The sequence below is a fragment of the Anthonomus grandis genome, chromosome 6, assembly GCF_022605725.1.
Source record: "Anthonomus grandis grandis chromosome 6, icAntGran1.3, whole genome shotgun sequence".
Classification (NCBI taxonomy): Eukaryota; Metazoa; Arthropoda; class Insecta; order Coleoptera; family Curculionidae; genus Anthonomus; species Anthonomus grandis.
The window spans coordinates 35,841,953-35,862,244 of NC_065551.1; the positions used below are offsets into that span (position 1 = coordinate 35,841,953).

General features: G+C 33.5%; 1 protein-coding gene and 1 long non-coding RNA gene across 5 annotated transcripts in view; both read right to left on the reverse strand.

The window, feature by feature from the left end:
- Positions 1-295: 295 nt before the first annotated feature.
- LOC126737548 (uncharacterized) lies at positions 296-3,480 on the reverse strand. The gene is made up of 3 exons (XR_007661054.1): positions 615-3,480; positions 488-555; positions 296-423 (listed from the first exon to the last, which is right to left on the reverse strand). It is a non-coding gene; the product is annotated as an uncharacterized LOC126737548 (long non-coding RNA).
- Positions 3,481-5,243: 1,763 nt separating this feature from the next.
- LOC126737369 (monocarboxylate transporter 14-like) overlaps positions 5,244-20,292 on the reverse strand; it is a 28,683-nt gene continuing 13,634 nt past the window's right edge. For 2 of the 4 annotated variants that reach the window (XM_050442237.1, XM_050442241.1), the window contains exons 4-8: positions 18,682-18,921; positions 18,347-18,628; positions 18,065-18,286; positions 10,734-11,019; positions 10,326-10,681 (exon numbers count right to left, since the gene is read on the reverse strand). In XM_050442237.1, the coding sequence (XP_050298194.1) occupies positions 10,434-10,681; positions 10,734-11,019; positions 18,065-18,286; positions 18,347-18,628; positions 18,682-18,921 (1,278 nt within the window). In that variant the 3' untranslated portion in view covers positions 10,326-10,433. Of the gene's footprint in view, positions 5,600-5,651; positions 5,938-10,325; positions 10,682-10,733; positions 11,020-18,064; positions 18,287-18,346; positions 18,629-18,681; positions 18,922-20,292 lie in introns of those variants that run through there. The other 2 variants (XM_050442239.1, XM_050442238.1) reach the window with 2 other exon arrangements.

A 20,292-nucleotide genomic window follows, 5' to 3' on the forward strand; every position in this document is an offset into this window, starting at 1 on the left:
TTAGGTTATCGTTTGTCTCACTCCCACCCATGAACTTGATCGTCAAAACGCATTGACAGCTGACAGTTCTACAAACTTTATATACAGTGGCATTTGAAGGGCACAGGGGTAAAAGGAGCTCATGAGCATTTTTGTGATTTTTCAGCAGAGCGATTTTAAGGTTGAAATTCTAGCTTGCGAACGCTATGTTGCTTTTTTCAATGAATTAACTTTTTTTTTTGTGAAGATAAAACAATAAACAAACTCCCTAAGTGTTTTGAGACCATTTGTATTTCCGTTCAGTACAAGAAAATAATAAAATCGCATACAGGTACAAAAGTGAAAACAAGGAAAAAAGGGGTCCATTTTATTGAAACGAGCCTGTTCTTTCACAGTAATCATAACCTCGATCGTCGTTAGTGTGAAAGGCTCCAAACAATATTCCTAAAAAAAATAATAGATATTACTATTGTAGATCTATAAAACCGACCTTATCCTTAAAATTTACCAATTCGTTAATTAGTGATGCGGTAGGTTTGAAAAAAAGAAACTTCTCAGCAGATATTGGAAGCTGCCCTGAATACATAAATAAAATACGTAAAAAACAGATTTAATAATGATAAAAAAATTTGTACCTTTATAACTTAACTCAGGTAGCATAAATTCGTTGTCTTGACGAACAGCTAATCGCGAAGACTTTCGGTTTTTTCCTTGCAGCGAAGCTGACTCAACATCCATTATACGAGGGATGTCTTTTAAGTTTTGCATATAGAAACATAGAGGGCGTCACTAATCAAATGTCATTAGTCAAACTTAACCTCAAACTTTACTTTTCTTAAATTCAAAACGTCAGTGCGATACATATAGTTTTACAGCTAGTGAATTTTTAAAGGTAGCAAATTGCGCATACCATGGAATTAAACAGAGAACTTTTTCGGGCCATCATTTTTTACAATTTTCGAAGGCAATTATCTCAACAAGAATGCTGTGCTGAGTTGATTTCTGTTTTCGGTAATGAAGCACCACATCAGTCTTAGCGACGATCCAAGGTCAGGTGCACCAAAAACGGCTGTCACCCAAGAAAACATCGATGCTGTGCGTATGCTTATCACGGAAGATCGACATGTGACATATCGCGAGATTGAGGCTTCATTGGCGATTTCAAAGACCTCAATTCAAAAAATTTTGCATGAAGAATTACGGTTAAGAAAATTAATTTTCCGCTGGATACCGCATCTGTTAACTGAAGAACAGAAAGAAGCTAGGGTGATGTGGTGTCAAACAACTCTAGACCGCTTTGAGACAGGAAACTCTAAAAATGTGTACAGCATTGTCAGTGGTGAATCATGGATTTACTCATTTGAACCTGAAAATAAACGTCAGTCGTCTGTATGGGTATTTCAAGATGAAGAAAAGCCAACAAAAGTCATTCGTTCTCGAAGTGTATCCAAAAAGATGGTTGCAACATTTGTCTCAAAAGCAGGTCATGTTGCAACAATTCCTCTGGAGAATCAACGAACTGTTACTGCCGATTGGTACATTACCATTTGTTTGCCGAAAGTCATCGCTGAGCTTCGAAAAGCGAACCCACAACGACGAATCATCCTCCACCAAGACAATGCAAGTTCGCACACAGCCCGGAAAACTATTGAATTTTTAACTTATCAAAACGTCGAATTATTGGATCATCCTTCGTACAGTCCCGACCTAAGTCCCAACAATTTCTATACTTTTCCAAAAATCAAGAATGAACTGCGTGGTCAGAGGTTTCAGACGCCAGAGGAAGCAGTTAACGCCTTTAAAAATGCAATTTTGACAGTACCCACAAACGAGTGGAATAACAGCTTTGACAACTGGTTTAAGCGCATGCAAAAGTGCCTTAAATTTCGTGGAGAATACTTTGAAAAACAATAAAGTCGTTAAAAGTTATTTTTTGTTTTATTCCAGCTGCATATGCAAAACTTAAAAGACAACCCTCGTATGTAGTGCGACACTGTATCAAAGGTCCTCTATTTATCTTAATTTCTCTGATTGGTCTAGATGGGAATGGCGACTTTGTTGCGTAACTATTGTCAAGAAATTTTCCCCAGCTGCGGAAAAAGGTGTTATTGACCTCGATAACCGTAAATGGAGTTAGGGAATGGCGGGATTCTTCCAATAATATTTTCAACCAGTCTTTGGGAAGATCTGCTCTGCTTTTTTGGTTTACGAGGCCAAAATTCTTATCACATAGGAATGTCCTCGAATGGGGAACGTGATAGAAGCTGATTCTAACCTTTTCTCGTTGTTGACTAAGTTATGAAGAAAACGAAAAAAGGTAAAATTTTTTTTGTTGGCCACTGCATGAATCACAAAATATTTGTAGGTGCTTTACTTCTCGATCTAGATGGTTATATAATATGAAGTTATGAAGCAGTGAGCACACATCATCTGAACCCTTTTTCCCTTGGGTTTCTGGATAGACGTAAAAATAGCTCTCAGAGGTAGACAATGCGTATGTTGATAGCTGCCTTTTGTAATAGGTATCATTTGTTGATAATATAAGATTCTTGGCAAAATCCATACAAATTGCCTCTAAATTAGATTTTTTTTACTGTTTATCTTAGCCAGCCTCTTCCTACTAAAAAAAGTTTCCGCTTTTTTCTTATGTAACGCGTTTTCTGTAGTTAATCTCTCCATCTCCCTAGATATCCGTAAGATCTCCTCAGATGAGTTTTTCACCAGTTTTTCAGATTCTAAGTTTTTAATTTTTATTGTGAACTCATCACGCAGCTGCTACAAGTATCCTTTCGTGGATAACCAAAGGAGATATTGAAATCACGGCAAAACACCTGCCTGTCTGACTCGTACGATATTTTATAGTTTCTTAAACATTTTATGCATTTTCTTTATGTTTAGCTCTTCAGAAAGGTATATTTTTGAAGAGTCCTTCAGGCCATAATGACTTCCACGACCTTTAAATGAATTGATATGCTGCCTGACTAGGCTTATAGTTTCTACTGGAAGCTTATTAGAACGGTTTGGGTGCCTACCTCGTTTATCTTCAGGAGCATATCCTGTTTCCTTCAAGCTTGCTACCAAAATTTCCAATTTTTTTCATCAATAAATGCTTTACGGCACACGTCAAATTCCTCCGTGCACCCTGTACTTGTAGGATGCACTGTAGTGCTTAGCACCTTCTCTCGATGTCTTACGTTGAACCGGAAGTACTGATATTAAGCCACTAAGGTATGAATTTTGAGCATTAGTCGAACTAAGCATGTTAAAATGCTTTAATATGTTACATCTTGTATCACTGGGTACAACATCAAAACACTTTTTTAAACAGTTGCAATCAGGGCCCATTTCATGACTTTGGAGTCTCATTTTCTTAATCTGCCGTAAGATTTACTTTTTTTGCTCCTACGCTCCATTACACTATTTTTCAGGTTTAGTTCTTCATCACTGCTATGTTCACCACTTTCCATAATGAGAACTTTTTGAGTTTTAGGGATAAAACAAACAAGCACGCTCTCGTCTAGTAGACCGACCAACTGACGCAATAATACTAAACATTGGAACAAATTAATTTTAATAATAGCATGGTTGAAACGCATTGCATGCAAAAACGCGCTCATTTCTACAATGAGCCCTTTTTACCCCTGTGCCCTTCATATATCATATATAAAATTTCATAGTTTCTGCGCACTATTTTGCTCGAATTTTATATTTTTAGTCATTTTTATTTGTAGACCCCATTTGGGCCCCAATTATTACTCAACATATAATTATTACTCAATAACATAACCTACTTACTGTAAATCCTTGTAGTTTAAATTTTATAGAATTTGTACATGTTAGACTTTGTTGTCAATAAAAATGTGATCTTGAATTTAGTCAAATATATTATTGAATTGAAAAGATCGGTATATATTGAAAGAATCGGTATATAAATGACCCAGAAAACATGTTTTTTGGTTGCGATTGATTGGTTCTCAAAATAATGGTATTGTCTATTGAAGGTATGTCTTTCTCAGGAAGTTAAATAACGAGTTTTCAACTTCCTGGAAAAATTAGAAATGAGTAGGACAAGCTGGAAAAAAAATAGAGAACTTCTTTTTTTCTGAAAAGACTTTTTTCTTTGGAAAACCAGAAATTACTTTAACTGCCTGGAAGTAATAAGGAATTACGTCCAGGCAGCTGAAAAATGGACTTTTAACCCCATGGGAAAATTCAAAATGAGTACTCTGTGGACTATGGAGGATGAGTTCCAAATTATTCTGTATCATACTTCCTGGACTCCAGATGATTTAGGATTATCTTCTCCTAGTTCCTGGACTAGGTATAAATAAATTCCAGATCATCTTAATCTACTCCGAGTTTTTCTTGGATTTTCCAGGTGGGTGATAATCTGTCAAAGGCCTTTGATTGCATTCTTCCTGATCAATTCGTGGTACCAAACCAGCAGGTTCAGAGATTTCTTATTTTTCTAGTTTTCTTTAATCAATTTAATAGTAAGTAATTTTTTTTCTAGGTTATCTAAGTATATGATGTCACGCAATCTTATAGCCAGTCCTTCTATCGCTGGAATTCTTATTGGAATCATTCCCTAATAATTTTTTGGCTTCTGATCGTCTTTCGTGTTTGTAGAATTTATAAATTATTGTTGTAGGTACTTACATAAATTAGTGTGTTCCTTTTTTAATAATATTTTTGTGTGTAATTTAATAACGAACGTTATACTTCTCCAACATCCAATCCAACACTGCAAAATAATATATTTTTCAATAAAATGATAAAATCACTAAAATAGAATTCACTATCTGAAAGGAATACACATTTTGGTTAAAAGTGTATAAAACACTAATTAAAATCGGGAATTACAAGCAGTGGACTTAAGACCGTGCAAAAAAATGATAAATTTTGACATTTAACATCATCATTGTGAATTAACATAAGTTAGGTTATTATTTGTCTCACTCCGACCCATACACTTGATTGTCAAAACGCTTTGACAGTTGACAGTACTACAAACTTTATATACAGTGGCGTATCCATTTTTGTTTAATTTAAATAAAATTATAATACTGACAATCTTTCAAATTTTTGAGGTTATGTCGCAATAATTTTTTTGCTATTGCTCCAATTTAGTAGATTTTTAATATTTAGGGTTCATTTAGCATACTAATGATCCTGAAAAATCACCCCAAAAGATTATTAAATCAATTTCAAGACTATCACAGTCAATTCGAATTTTTTATTTCCAGGCAAATAATAACAAAAAATCGCAATAAACATTTATTTATTAAACTTCATTATGTAAACATTTATGGGGTGAAAAGCAGTCTTTTTTTAATAAAATTGTGTTTTCCTTGTACCGCAATAAACCTAACCTACAAAAGACTAATACAAGTCAAATACAATACGAACACCGTTAAGACAATGGTGATAATTAAAATGATCACTATAGGAATCACTCTGGTTTCGGACTCTTCCACTTCTTTCTCAACCGGTCCTTTGCCGATCATCTTCTTATTTCTCGAATATGGAATCAAGGCGATATAAAGTCCGGAAAGGATCGTCCAGACGGCCGCCTGATAGAAAGAATGTTCCCAGCTGTTCGTAGCGTCATAAAGAAGCCCTAAAATGTTGTTTTTAACCACTACATATCGAACGTTTATCCATAGGATTACCAGCAAACGGTGGCCCTCCCAGTATTCCAATTCCCATACATAACAATTGTAATCCGTAGGCCGTGGTGAATCTTTCCAGCGGTACCAGTTCCACCAATATCCCCGGGGTGAAGGAGAACGTGCTGGAGACGAATATTCCGAATAGGGCCACGCATACTTGCACCATAATGTAGTTTTCGATGAAGAACATTATTCCGGCGATCGTTAGGCCGCAGAATATTAAACAGACCGCGTAGGTTTTCGTTATGTTCATCCAGGGTCTATCGCCTGCCCAACCCAAGAAGATCTACAAAGAAAAAAAGGGTTTTTTGGAGAGGAACCCATAAAAATCGCAGAAAAGAACATTCTGAATAAAGATAATTTTTTAGAGAATGACCCTTGAAAATTATTTAAACTTGAAGTAGTTTATGTTATCAAATGTGTGTCAGATAATTGACAACTATGACATTGGACGTTAATTATGACAAATTTCAGATAAATTTTGTATTAGTGACAGGGTTGCTACAACTGTCTGAAAGAAGATTCTTATTTATCAACTTGTTTTGCTATAAAATTGTTTTTTCTTTCTTCTTTATTCATATATTAAAAAAAGATAATTTTTCAGAGAATCACCCTTGAGAATTATTTAAGTTTAAAATAGTTTGTGTGATTGACTGACAGTTGAAAGCTATGCCATTTGACGTTAATACGACAAATGTCAAATTTTTCAGATAAATTTTGTATTAGTGAACCCTCTCACTAATACAAAACACAACTGCCTGGAAGAACATTCTTATTTATCAACTTGTTTTGCTGTAAAATTGACTGAATTGATTGACCGGTAGTAATAAGAACAGAAAAGAATACGTTATCGTTGACAATTATGACATTTGACGTTAATATGACAAATGTCAATTTTTTCAGATCAATTTTATATCGGTGACAGAGTTGCCTCAACTGCCTGGAAGAAAGTTCTTATTCGTCAGCTTTTTCTGCTGTAAAATTGAATTATCTTTAACTGTCATATTAAAAACAATTTTTTCTTAAAAATTAAGAAAATGCCATCGATTTGGTACTCATTTTTAGCTGCTTTGTTCCAGAGAACTCGATACTACAGTCAGATTTTTAATAGCATAACATCAGCTGATACACTTCAAGGCTCTCAATGGAAAAAATTGAGACAAGAGAATAAACAATAAGAAATTTAAACAAGAAAATTGAGAAAGGCTAACACATTAAGAAAACGTGGAAATAATGCTCATAAGATGACGCTTTTGATATAGGGCGCTACTAATGAGAAACATCTTTGAAACCTCACTCCTTGGTCCCCCTTTTGAAAAAAGGAAAAATTTATTCTAGGCGTTCAAATCGAAGGGTCCTCAACTGCCTGGAAGAGATAATTAATTTACGTTAATTTCTGGAGAAATTGGCTCCTGTGGACCCTCTTAGGCCCCCCAATCGCAAAGACAAACAAGAACAGAAAACAGAAGAACAAGTAAACTATTAAAGGAAAAAAATAATACGAAAATTAAACAAGAAAACTGAGAAAGCTGACACATACTTAAGAAAAAACTGGAAATAACATTCGTAAAGGGACGCTTTTACTGCCCTTTGACTCTATAGGGAATCAGTAATGAGAAACTCCTCTAAAACCTCCCCCTTCATCCTTTTTTTGACTCAAAAAGAGGCTTTTGGGTCAAAAGGATGAATTAAAAACGTACTTCTATCAGACGTTCAAATTAGCCTTCTTCCTCAAATGCCTGGAAGAAATAATTAATTTACGTATATTGCCTGGGAGATTGGCTTTGTTGTTACTTTAAAGCTCCCCAAATAGAAAAACAAGGACACTAATAAAGTAAATAATAAGAAAACAGCTGACACATACTTAAGAAAAAACTGGAAATAACATTTGTAAAGGGACGCTTTTACTGCCCTTTGACTCCATAGGGAATCAGCCCTTTCTTGGTTCAAAAAGAGACTTTTGAGTCAAAAGGGGAAATAAATTAAAAATGTACTTCTCAGGCGTTCAAATTAGCCTCTTTTCTCGACTGCCTGGAAGAAATTATTAATTTACGTACATTGCTTGGGAGATTGGCTTCAGCTGACATTTTAAAGCTTCCCAAATAGAAAAGCAAAGAAAAACAAGGACACTAATAAAGTAATTAATAAGAAAATTAAACAAGAAAACTGAGAAAGCTAATACTCACTTAAGAAAAAACTGAAAAAAACGTTCGTAAAGTGACGCTTTTGTTGCTCTTTAAGTCCATAGGGAATCAGTAATAAGAAACTCCTCTAAAACCTCGTTCCTTTATTTCTCTCTTATGCCTCAAAAAGAGACTTTTGATTCAAAAGGATGAATTAAAAATGTATTTCTATCAGACGTTCAAATTATCCTTCTTCCTCAAATTCCTGGAAGAAATAATTAATTTACGTATATTGCTTGGAAGATTGGCTTACTTTAAGGCTCCTTAAATAATGAAATAAAAAAAAAACAAGGACACTAATAAAGTAAAAAAATAATAAGAAAATTAAACAAGAAAACTAAGAAAGCTGACACGTACTTAAGAAAAAACTGGAAATAACGTTCGTAAAGGGACGCTTTTACTGGCCTTTGACTTCATAGGGTATCAGTAACGAGAAACTCCTCTAAAACCTCCCTTTTCATCCTTTTTTTTACTCAAAAAGAGGCTTTTGGGTCAAAAGGATGAATTAAAAACGTACTTCTATCAGACGTTCAAATTAGCCTTCTTTCTCAACTGCCTGGAAGAAATAATTAATTTATTACGTACAATGATTGGGAGATTGGCTTATTTTAAGGCTTCCTAAATAATGAAACAAAAAAAAACAAGGACACTAATAAAGTAAAAAAATAATAAGAAAATTAAACAAGAAAACTAAGAAAGCTGACACGTACTTAAGAAAAAACTGGAAATAACGTTCGTAAAGGGACGCTTTTACTGGCCTTTGACTTCATAGGGTATCAGTAACGAGAAACTCCTCTAAAACCTCCCTTTTCATCCTTTTTTTTACTCAAAAAGAGGCTTTTGGGTCAAAAGGATGAATTAAAAACGTACTTCTATCAGACGTTCAAATTAGTCTTCTTTCTCAACTGCCTGGAAGAAATACTTAATTTATATGTACATTGCTTGGGAGATTGGCGTCAGTTGACACTTTAAGACTTCTTAAATAATGAAACAAAAAAAAGAAGACTAATAAAGTACAAAAATAATAAGAAAATTAAACAAGAAAACTAAGAAAGCTGACACATACTTAAGAAAAAACTGGAAATAACGTTCGTAAAGGAACGCTTTTACTGCCCTTTGACTCTATAGGGTATCAGTAACGAGAAACTCCTCTAACATCTTCCGTTCATCTCTCTCTTATGGCTCAAAAAGAGACTTTTGAGTTAAAAAAATTAACACGTTAACGACCAGCCCTAGTATTTGAAACTTTACTCCTGGACCAGGGTATTTTTTTCCTAAATCTTGGTAAAAGACAGTTTCATAATATACTTTTTTGAGAAATAAGTTGATGGAAAGGAGTTTTTTGTAAAAAAAAACATGCGCACCAATTTGGTACACGCCGTCTGAGCAGAAGAAAAAATTAGTTAAGTTTACCACAGACCAAGTATACCATATTGGGCCACACCCAGAAATGTTTCTTTTGCATTTTATTTTAACAAAATAAACTCACAATTCTCATTATAAACACAACATAATATTCTAATCATACAAAAAATATAATTACTAACCATTATTGCTTTTAATGGAAGCAGTATGGATTTCAAAAAAACATTTTACACACACATATGAAATATTTTCAGAGCATGCAGGGCAAAATGAATGTATTTTTCATAGCTGATTGGCGCCCTTCTCTTTCTGCAAACTGTTTATAACAAGTTGAACACCTTCCTCGAATTTGCTTCTCCTCTAAAATATGTTGCACTTGTATGTTATTTTTGGATTCGTTGTCCAACAAAGCACAAACGATATTGTCGCGAAATTCTGTCACACTCATGTTCTTTCCAGTTACTTCCTTGAACACGACCAAGGTATTGACCAGAACAGTGTTTGTCAATAGTTCGACGACAATTTTTCTATACCATTTGACTCCGCGGCGTACTGGAGAACTATAAGCGGCTTTTTGATCTGAAATATCAACAAAGCCTTTTATTGTTGATGGTTTTAAAATATTACCTCTTCTTGTTGGAACCTCAACCATTTCTCGGATAGCTTGCGTTGTCAGAAATAAAACATCACGCTTGTCTTTCCAACTACGACTTTCGTGTTGCTTTTTTGCATCTTCATTTCAATTTGGCACTTGTAACTGCCTTTGGATTAAGTTTTCGATTTTGACGCAGGGTGCCAACTAAATGTGTCTGGTTTTGATTTAGTTCATGTGCTAGACCAACACTCGTATAAAAGTTATCGGTAAATATACCATTTAGGAATGGTAATTACCGATAGAACGCTTGGAATCGGTTATTATAATACCTACTGATAATCTTTCAAATTTTTGAGGTTATATCGCAATAATTTTTTTGCTATTGCTCCAATTTAGTGGAATTTTAATATTTAGGGTTCATTTAGCGTACTAATGATCCTGAAAAATCACCCCAAAAGATTATTAAATCAATTTCAAGACTATCACAGTCAATTCGAATTTTTTATTCCCAGGCAAATAATAACAAAAAAATCGCAATAAACATTTATTTATTAAACTTCATTATGTAAACATTTATGGGGTGAAAAGCAGTCTTTTTTTAATAAAATTGTGTTTTCCTTGTACCGCAATAAACCTAACCTACAAAAGACTAATACAAGTCAAATACAATACGAACACCGTTAAGACAATGGTGATAATTAAAATGATCACTATAGGAATCACTCTGGTTTCGGACACTTCCACTTCTTTCTCAACCGGTCCTTTGCCGATCATCTTCTTATTTCTCGAATATGGAATCAAGGCGATATAAAGTCCGGAAAGGATCGTCCAGACGGCCGCCTGATAGAAAGAATGTTCCCAGCTGTTCGTAGCGTCATAAAGAAGCCCTAAAATGTTGTTTTTAACCACTACATATCGAACGTTTATCCATAGGATTACCAGCAAACGGTGGACCTCCCAGTATTCCAATTCCCATACATAACAATTGTAATCCGTAGGCCGTGGTGAATCTTTCCAGCGGTACCAGTTCCACCAATATCCCCGGGGTGAAGGAGAACGTGCTGGAGACGAATATTCCGAATAGGGCCACGCATACTTGCACCATAATGTAGTTTTCGATGAAGAACATTATTCCGGCGATCGTTAGGCCGCAGAATATTAAACAGACCGCGTAGGTTTTCGTTATGTTCATCCAGGGTCTATCGCCTGCCCAACCCAAGAAGATCTACAAAGAAAAAAAGGGTTTTTTGGAGAGGAACCCATAAAAATCACGGAAAAGAATATTCTAAAAAAAGATATTTTTTCACAGAATCACCCTTGACAATTATTGAAACTTGAAATAGTTTGCGTGATTGACAGAGCGTTGACAACTATGACATTTGACGTCAGTATGACAAATGTTAAATTTTTCATTGTAGTTTTATATCAGTGACAGGGTTGTTACAACTGCCTAGAAGAAAATTTATATTTATTAGTGTGTTTTGCTATAAAACTGTCTTCTCTTTACTTGTAATAATAAACACTAAAAAGAATATTCTAGAAAAGGATATTTTTTCACAGAATCACCCTTGACAATTATTGAAACTTGAAATAGTTTGCGTGATTGACAGATCGTTAACAACTATGATATTTGACAAAAAAAATGTATATCAATGACAGGGTTGCCACAAATGCCTGGAAAAAAATCTTATTCGTCAGCTTGTTTTACTTTAAAATTGTCCTCTGTTTAATACATGTAACAAAAAAAAATCAATAAAAATCCATTGACAAAGTACTCATTTTCAGTTACTGTTTCCCAAAGAACTCAACAATGAAATCAGATTTTTAATAGCTCTAACACCCAAATGACAATCAATAAAACTTTCTTGAAAATCAAGAAAAATCAATCGACTTGATACCCATTTTCAGCTAATTTTGTCCAGAGAACTCAATAATAAAATTACATGTTTAACAGCCTTAATATCCAAGTCACAATCGATAAAACTTTCTTAAAAAAACAAGAAAAATCCATTGATTTGATACTCATTTTTAGCTATTTTTTTTTCAAAGAATTTGAAAAAAAAAATAGCAAAATAAAAGTAAGATAAGAGAAAAAAACAATAAGAAAATTAAACAAGAAAATTGAGAAAGCTAACACATATTTAAGAAAACTTGGGAATAATGCTCGTAAGGTGACGCTTTTGACATAGGGTACTACTAATGAGAAACACCTCTAAAACCTCGGTCCGTTTTGAGATGAAGAAATGTCTTCTAGGCATCTAAATTAGCCTTCATCCTCAACTGCCTGGAAGAAATAATTCATTTACGTCAATTTCTTGAGAGATTGGGTTCATTTGACACTCTAAAGAAAGAAGAACAGAAACAGAAAAACAAGCAAATTAATAAAGTAAAAAAATAATAAGAAAATTAGGCAAGAAAACTGAGAAAGTTAACACATATCTAAGAAAAACTGTGAATAATATTCGTAAAGCGACGCTTTTGATGTTCTTTGACTCCATAGGGGTCACTAATGAGGTTAACCTTTAAAAACAAACCTCTTTATGCCTCTTTCGACTCACAAAGAGACTTTTCAGTCAAGAGGATAGAATTAAAATGTATTTCTTCTATATGTTCAAATTAGCCTGCTTTCTCAACTGCCTGGAAGACACAATTAATTTATATACATTGCTTTCCTTCACTAGACTTCTAAGGCCCCTCCAAAAAGAAAAACAAGCAAAGTAATAAAATGAAAAATAATAAGAAAATTAAACAAGAAAACTGAGAACACTAACACACATTTAAGAAAAACTGGGAATAATGTTCGTAAAGTGACGCTTTTGCTGTTTTTTGTCTCCATAGAGAGTCACTAATGAAGAACCTAACCTCTTTTGACTCAAAAAGCGATAAGAGTCAAAAGAAATTAAAATTTACCCTCTGTCTCAATTGCCTGGAAGAAATAATTGATTTACGTACATTTCTTGGGAGAATAGCTTCAGCTGACTTCTAAGGCCTCCCAAATGGAAAAACAAAGAAAAACAAGCAACTTAATAAAGTGAAAAATAAATAAGAAAATTGTCAAAGCTAACACAAAGAAAGAAGAACAGAAAAACCAGCAAATTAATAAAGTAAAAAAATAACAAGAAAATCAAGCAAGAAAACTGAGAAAGCTAACACATATCTCAGAAACACTGTGAATAATATTCGTAAAGCGACGCTTTTGATGTTCTTTGACTCCATAGGGGTCACTAATGAGGTTAACCTTTAAAAACAAACCTCTTCATGCCTCTTTCGACTCACAAAGAGACTTTTTAGTCAAGAGGATATAATTATAATGTATTTCTTCTATATGTTCAAATTAGCCTGCTTTCTCAACTGCCTGGAAGAAATAATTCATTTATATACATTACTTTGCTTCGGTAGACTTCTAAGGCCCCTCCAAAAAGAAAAACAAGCAAAGTAATAAAATAAGAAAATTAAACAAGAAAACTGAGAACACTAACACACACTTAAGAAAAACTGGGAATAATGTTCGTAAAGTGACGCTTTTGCTGTTTTTTGTCTCCATAGAGAGTCACTAATGAAGAACCTAACCTCTTTTGACTCAAAAAGCGATAAGAGTCAAAAGAAATTAAAATTTACCCTCTGTCTCAATTGCCTGGAAGAAATAATTGATTTACGTACATTTCTTGGGAGAATAGCTTTAGCTGACTTCTAAGGCCTCCCAAATGGAAAAACAAAGAAGAACAAGCAACTTAATAAAGTGAAAAATAAATGAGAAAATTGTCAAAGCTAACACAGAAAAAGAAGAACAGAAATAGAAAAACCAGCAAATTAATAAAGTAAAAAAATAATAAGAAAGTCAAGCAAGAAAATTGAGAAAGCTAACACATATTTAAGAAAACTTGTGAATAATGCTCGTAAAGTGACGCTTTAGACATAGGGTACTACTAATGAGAAACACCTCTAAAACCTCGGTCCGTTTTGAGATGAAGAAATGTCTTCTAGGCATCTAAATTAGCCTTCATCCTCAACTGCCTGGAAGAAATAATTCATTTACGTCAATTTCTTGAGAGATTGGGTTCATTTGACACTCTAAAGAAAGAAGAACAGAAACAGAAAAACAAGCAAATTAATAAAGTAAAAAAATAATAAGAAAATTAGGCAAGAAAACTGAGAAAGCTAACACATATCTAAGAAAAACTGTGACTAATATTCGTAAAGCGACGCTTTTGATGTTCTTTGACTCCATAGGGGTCACTAATGAAGTTAACCTTTAAAAACAAACCTCTTTATGCCTCTTTCGACTCACAAAGAGACTTTTCAGTCAAGAAGATAGAATTAAAATGTATTTCTTCTATATGTTCAAATTAGCCTTTTTTCTCAACTGCCTGGAAGAAACAATTAATTTATATACATTGCTTTGCTTCAGTGGACTTCTAAGGCCCCTCCAAAAAGAAAAACAAGCAAAGTAATAAAATGAAAAATAATAAAAAAATTAAACAAGAAAACTGAGAACACTAACACACACTTAAGAAAAACTGGGAATAATGTTCGTAAAGTGATGCTTTTGCTGCTCTTTGTCTCCATAGAGAGTCACTAATGAAGAACCTAACCTCTTTTGACTCAAAAAGCGATAAGAGTCAAAAGAAATTCAAATTTACCCTCTGTCTCAATTGCCTGGAAGAAATAATTGATTTACGTACATTTCTTGGGAGAATAGCTTAAGCTGACTTCTAAGGCCTCCCAAATGGCAAAACAAAGAAGAACAAGCAACTTAATAAAGTAAAAAATAAATAAAAAAATTGTCAAAGCTAACACAAAAACAGAAAAACCAGCAAATTAATAAAGTAAAAAAATAATAAGAAAATCAAGCAAGAAAACTGAGAAAGCTAACACACACTTAAGAAAAACTGGGAATAATGTTCGTAAAGTGACGCTTTTGCTGTTTTTTGTCTCCATAGAGAGTCACTTATGAGAACAATCTTAAGAACCTAACCTTTTTTGACTCAAAAAGCGATAAGAGTCAAAAGAAATTCAAATTTACCCTCTGTCTCAATTGCCTGGAAGAAATAATTGATTTACGTACATTTCTTGGGAGAATAGCTTCAGCTGACTTCTAAGGCCTCCCAAATGGCAAAACAAAGAAGAACAAGCAACTTAATAAAGTAAAAAATAAATAAAAAAATTGTCAAAGCTAACACAAAAACAGAAAAACCAGCAAATTAATAAAGTAAAAAAATAATAAGAAAATCAAGCAAGAAAACTGAGAAAGTTAACACATATCTCAGAAAAACTGTGAATAATATTCAGAAAGTGACGCTTTTGCTGTTCTTTGACTCCATAGGGGTCACTAATGAGGTTAACCTTTAAAAACAAACCTCTTTATGCCTCTTTCGACTCACAAAGAGACTTTTCAGTCAAGAGGATAGAATTAAAATGTATTTCTTCTATATGTTCAAATTAGCCTGCTTTCTCAACTGCCTGGAAGACACAATTAATTTATATACATTGCTTTGCTTCACTAGACTTCTAAGGCCCCTCCAAAAAGAAAAACAAGCAAAGTAATAAAATGAAAAATAATAAGAAAATTAAACAAGAAAACTGAGAACACTAACACACATTTAAGAAAAACTGGGAATAATGTTCGTAAAGTGACGCTTTTGCTGTTTTTTGTCTCCATAGAGAGTCACTAATGAAGAACCTAACCTCTTTTGACTCAAAAAGCGATAAGAGTCAAAAGAAATTAAAATTTACCCTCTGTCTCAATTGCCTGGAAGAAATAATTGATTTACGTACATTTCTTGGGAGAATAGCTTCAGCTGACTTCTAAGGCCTCCCAAATGGAAAAACAAAGAAGAACAAGCAACTTAATAAAGTGAAAAATAAATGAGAAAATTGTCAAAGCTAACACAGAAAAAGAAGAACAGAAATAGAAAAACCAGCAAATTAATAAAGTAAAAAAATAATAAGAAAATCAAGCAAGAAAATTGAGAAAGCTAACACATATTTAAGAAAACTTGTGAATAATGCTCGTAAAGTGACGCTTTAGACATAGGGTACTACTAATGAGAAACACCTCTAAAACCTCGGTCCGTTTTGAGATGAAGAAATGTCTTCTAGGCATCTAAATTAGCCTTCATCCTCAACTGCCTGGAAGAAATAATTAATTCACGTCAATTTCTTGAGAGATTAGGTTCATTTGACACTCTAAAGAAAGAAGAACAGAAACAGAAAAACAAGCAAATTAATAAAGTAAAAAAATAACAAGAAAATTAGGCAAGAACACTGAGAAAGCTAACACATATCTAAGAAAAACTGTGACTAATATTCGTAAAGCGACGCTTTTGATGTTCTTTGACTCCATAGGGGTCACTAATGAAGTTAACCTTTAAAAACAAACCTCTTTATGCCTCTTTCGACTCACAAAGAGACTTTTCAGTCAAGAAGATAGAATTAAAATGTATTTCTTCTATATGTTCAAATTAGCCTTTTTTCTCAACTGCCTGGAAGAAACAATTAATTTATATACATTGCTTTGCTTCAGTGGACTTCTAAGGCCCCTCCAAAAAGAAAAACAAGCAAAGTAATAAAATGAAAAATAATAAAAAAATTAAACAAGAAAACTGAGAACACTAACACACACTTAAGAAAAACTGGGAATAATGTTCGTAAAGTGATGCTTTTGCTGCTCTTTGTCTCCATAGAGAGTCACTAATGAAGAACCTAACCTCTTTTGACTCAAAAAGCGATAAGAGTCAAAAGAAATTCAAATTTACCCTCTGTCTCAATTGCCTGGAAGAAATAATTAATTTACGTACATTTCTTGGGAAAATAGCTTCAGCTGACTTTTAAGGCCTCCCAAATGGAAAAACAAAGAAGAACAAGCAACTTAATAAAGTGAAAAATAAATGAGAAAATTGTCAAAGCTAACACAGAAAAAGAAGAACAGAAATAGAAAAACCAGCAAATTAATAAAGTAAAAAAATAACAAGAAAATCAAGCAAGAAAACTGAGAAAGCTAACACATATCTCAGAAAAACTGGGAATAATGATCGTAAAGCGACGCTTTTGATGTTCTTTGACTCCATAGGGGTCACTAATGAGGTTAACCTTTAAAAACAAACCTCTTCATGCCTCTTTCGACTCACAAAGAGACTTTTCAGTCAAGAGGATAGAATTAAAATGTATTTCTTCTATATGTTCAAATTAGCCTGCTTTCTCAACTGCCTGGAAGAAACAATTAATTTATATACATTGCTTTGCTTCGGTAGACTTCTAAGGCCCCTCCAAAAAGAAAAACAAGCAAAGTAATAAAATGAAAAATAACAAGAAAATTAAACAACAAAACTGAGAACACTAACACACACTAAAGAAAAACTGTGATGAAGAATGGATCGATGTTATAAGTGACATACCAAATTATAATTTTGATACAACAGTTGGCTAAGAAAGGGAAAGATTTACGTCTCAAAGTGGAAAGAAAATTCCAGTTCCCGAAAACTATTCTAGAAAAAGTTACTTCTTGAGGTGTAGAGAATATTCTAAATCCGGAAAAAGAGGTCAAACATTATGGCGCTGTTGTGTTTGTCCGGGTTTTCCCCCTCTTTGTCAAGGGAAATGCTTTGAAAACGACCACGCCTAAAGTGTTTTATTTTTTGATAAAAGTTTTGTAAATTTTGATTTTAGGGTTTTAATTTTTGTTGAACTGTTTTGATTTTTTTATTTTGCTGTTTTCGTTTTTGTTTTTAGTGTTATACTGCTTTATTTTTATAAATATGTAACTAACAGGTATTAAAGTTTAAAAATAAATCTTTCCAAAGCAATTGGTCTGCAAATGCAGTCATGTCCCTTTTAAAACAAAATTAATATCAAGGGACCTGTCTGCTATTACAGACATGTGTTTTTTTTTGCAAAAAAACAACAAAAATGGAAACAAAAAGTCTTAATAAAGAGAATTTAAATTGAAAATTAAAAAATTAAAGGCGACACATAACGAATCCCAAAATTTTCAAAGCGCGCGTCAATGTGTTAAGAAAAACTGGGAATAATGTTCGTAAAGTGACGCTTTTGCTGCTCTTTGTCTCCATAGAGAGTCACTAATGAGAACAACCTTTAAAACCTCACCTCTCTTGACTCGAAAAAGAGATAAAAGTGTCAAAATTAAAAATGGTCATTCTTTCTCAACTGCCTGGAAGAAATAATTAATTTACGTACATTTCGTGGGGAAAAAAACCAAGAAGAACAGGCAAACTAATAAAGTGAAAAATAATAGAGAGCTAACGCATACTTACCATCCCGATAGTGTTGGCGATTCCGATATTCGACAACGTGAACGAGGCCTGTTCCCTCGTATACTGATGAGAAATCATCATTTCCGCAATGTAAAAGTAAGGCACTATAAACCAAACAAAAAGTATTATCGTCGACAAAGACATCAAGAAAAAGTGCAGCTCTAAGAATAATGAATAGTCGAACATGCCCTTCACCAAATCCCATATTTCGCTGTACCATTTCTAAAACATAAATCCACCCTTTTAAGTCTTTGACTCAATGGGAAAAAGAACTTGTCTTACTTCTTCTCGTTGTTTTGGCAGTGACATCATTGACACCCTGTATATGTTGGGGCAGCTGGAAGCCTTGAATCTGTACTTGTTCATGTTGAAGATCGCACCGCGATGAATCAACGATTGTCTATGGACTTTTAGGTTTTTAAAGTAACTGTCGTGCCTAATGGGGTGACTCCAGGGCTGTTTGAACCTTGGAAATGACGCGTTATGGGTCAAGGGTTTCGATGGGGATTTTGTCTTCATTAGGGGCTCACTGGGTGGGGGTTCTTGGGTTACCGGTAAGGACACCTGGAAAACTTTATATTTCCAGAAAAAAAAAATTATACATTGATGGGACTTACTTGATGAACTGGAGGACGTTTTTTGGCTTTTACAGGAGCCTCTTCTTCAACAGTCTTTAGCTCTTTTTTTAATTTCATGCTAAAAGTGACTGGAACTCTATCGGTAGGTTCATTTCTAATTCTATTCAAGGTATTGTCCATTGAGGAGCTTCTGCTCATTAATAGACTGGGGTAGTTTTGCAGAATCACGTTGTATAATTTTTTATTGTTGCTTAGGAGCTCTAAGACTTCTATAGGTACCTTGAATAGGAAAAGTAAATAATAAATGTGTTGTTTCATGTGACTCAAAGTGTTTGCTTAATTAATTGGATGTGGGGTCAACAGTGGCTAATACTCTTAACAAAAGGGAAAATGCATAATCAAAAAAAGTCCATTTTCTTAAAAATCTAATGGACATTTTATTAATTTTATTTTTATTACAGGTATTATATTTGAATACAAAATTAAAAGTATTCTATATGTTTTCTCGAAAAACGCATATTTAAAAATTTAATGAAGTCTCCATTTTCCATTTGAAAGCCAGGAAAAATTAAAAGTGTAATTATCACAATATAACCCTGGATATACCCCTGAAAAAAAATCATATTAAACTTTTTTATAAAAAAATCTATGGGTCCAATAGGGATATAGTTTAAATAAATGTTGCTTGGAATAATAAGAGCTATCATAAGAAAAAGAAATTTTAATTTCATTTTTAATACCGTAGGAGAAAATGCCAAAAAACTTCAATGTCAATTTTGCCAAAATCTATGGTAAACTTTGTAATTTTTATTTTTGATCTTAGATTTAATTATAACATTAAAAACATTTAATTATGAAATTCTTGAATTTATTTTATTTATAATTCCAGGCAGTTGAACCAGTCAAAGAAATCAGTCTCAATTGCCTGGAATTAAGAATAAATTATTTACGACTACACACTCCCTATAATTCCGGGATATTTCCGACAATTCCATGCACTTGAGGTAATTCCTGGACCTGAGTTCAACTTCCTGAAATCCTCCACTTATTATTTTATCTGTAATTCCAGGCATTTGAGGCATGTAAACAGCCTAGACTCGATTGCCTCAAATTAAAAAGGATTTATGATTATATAGTCCCTATAATTCCGCGATACTTTTGGGAATTCTAGGTACTTCAGGTAATTTCTTGATTCCTGATTTTATTTTATTCGTAAGTCCAGGCATTGAAACAGGCTAGACTCAATTGCACCGAATTAAAAAAAAATAAGACTATATAGTCCCTATTCTAATTCCGCGATATTATTGGAAATTCCAGTTACTTCTGGAAGTAGCTCTAACTGCCTGAATTTCCCGCTTAATGATCTAATTTTATTTGTAATTCCAGTTAAGCCAGTCAAAAAACTCAATTGCCTGGAATTAAGAAAAAATTATTGACCACTACACACTCCCTGTAAATCTGGAATATTTCTCCAGGCACTCGAGGTAATTCCTGGACGTGTGTTAAACTGCCTGGATTTCTTAATTTATTATTTAATTTGTAATTCCAGGCATTTGAGGCATTTAAACATCCTAGACACAATTGCCAAGAATTCCAGGTACTTGTGGTAATTCCTAGACTTGGGTTCAACTGACTGGAATTCTCTACTTA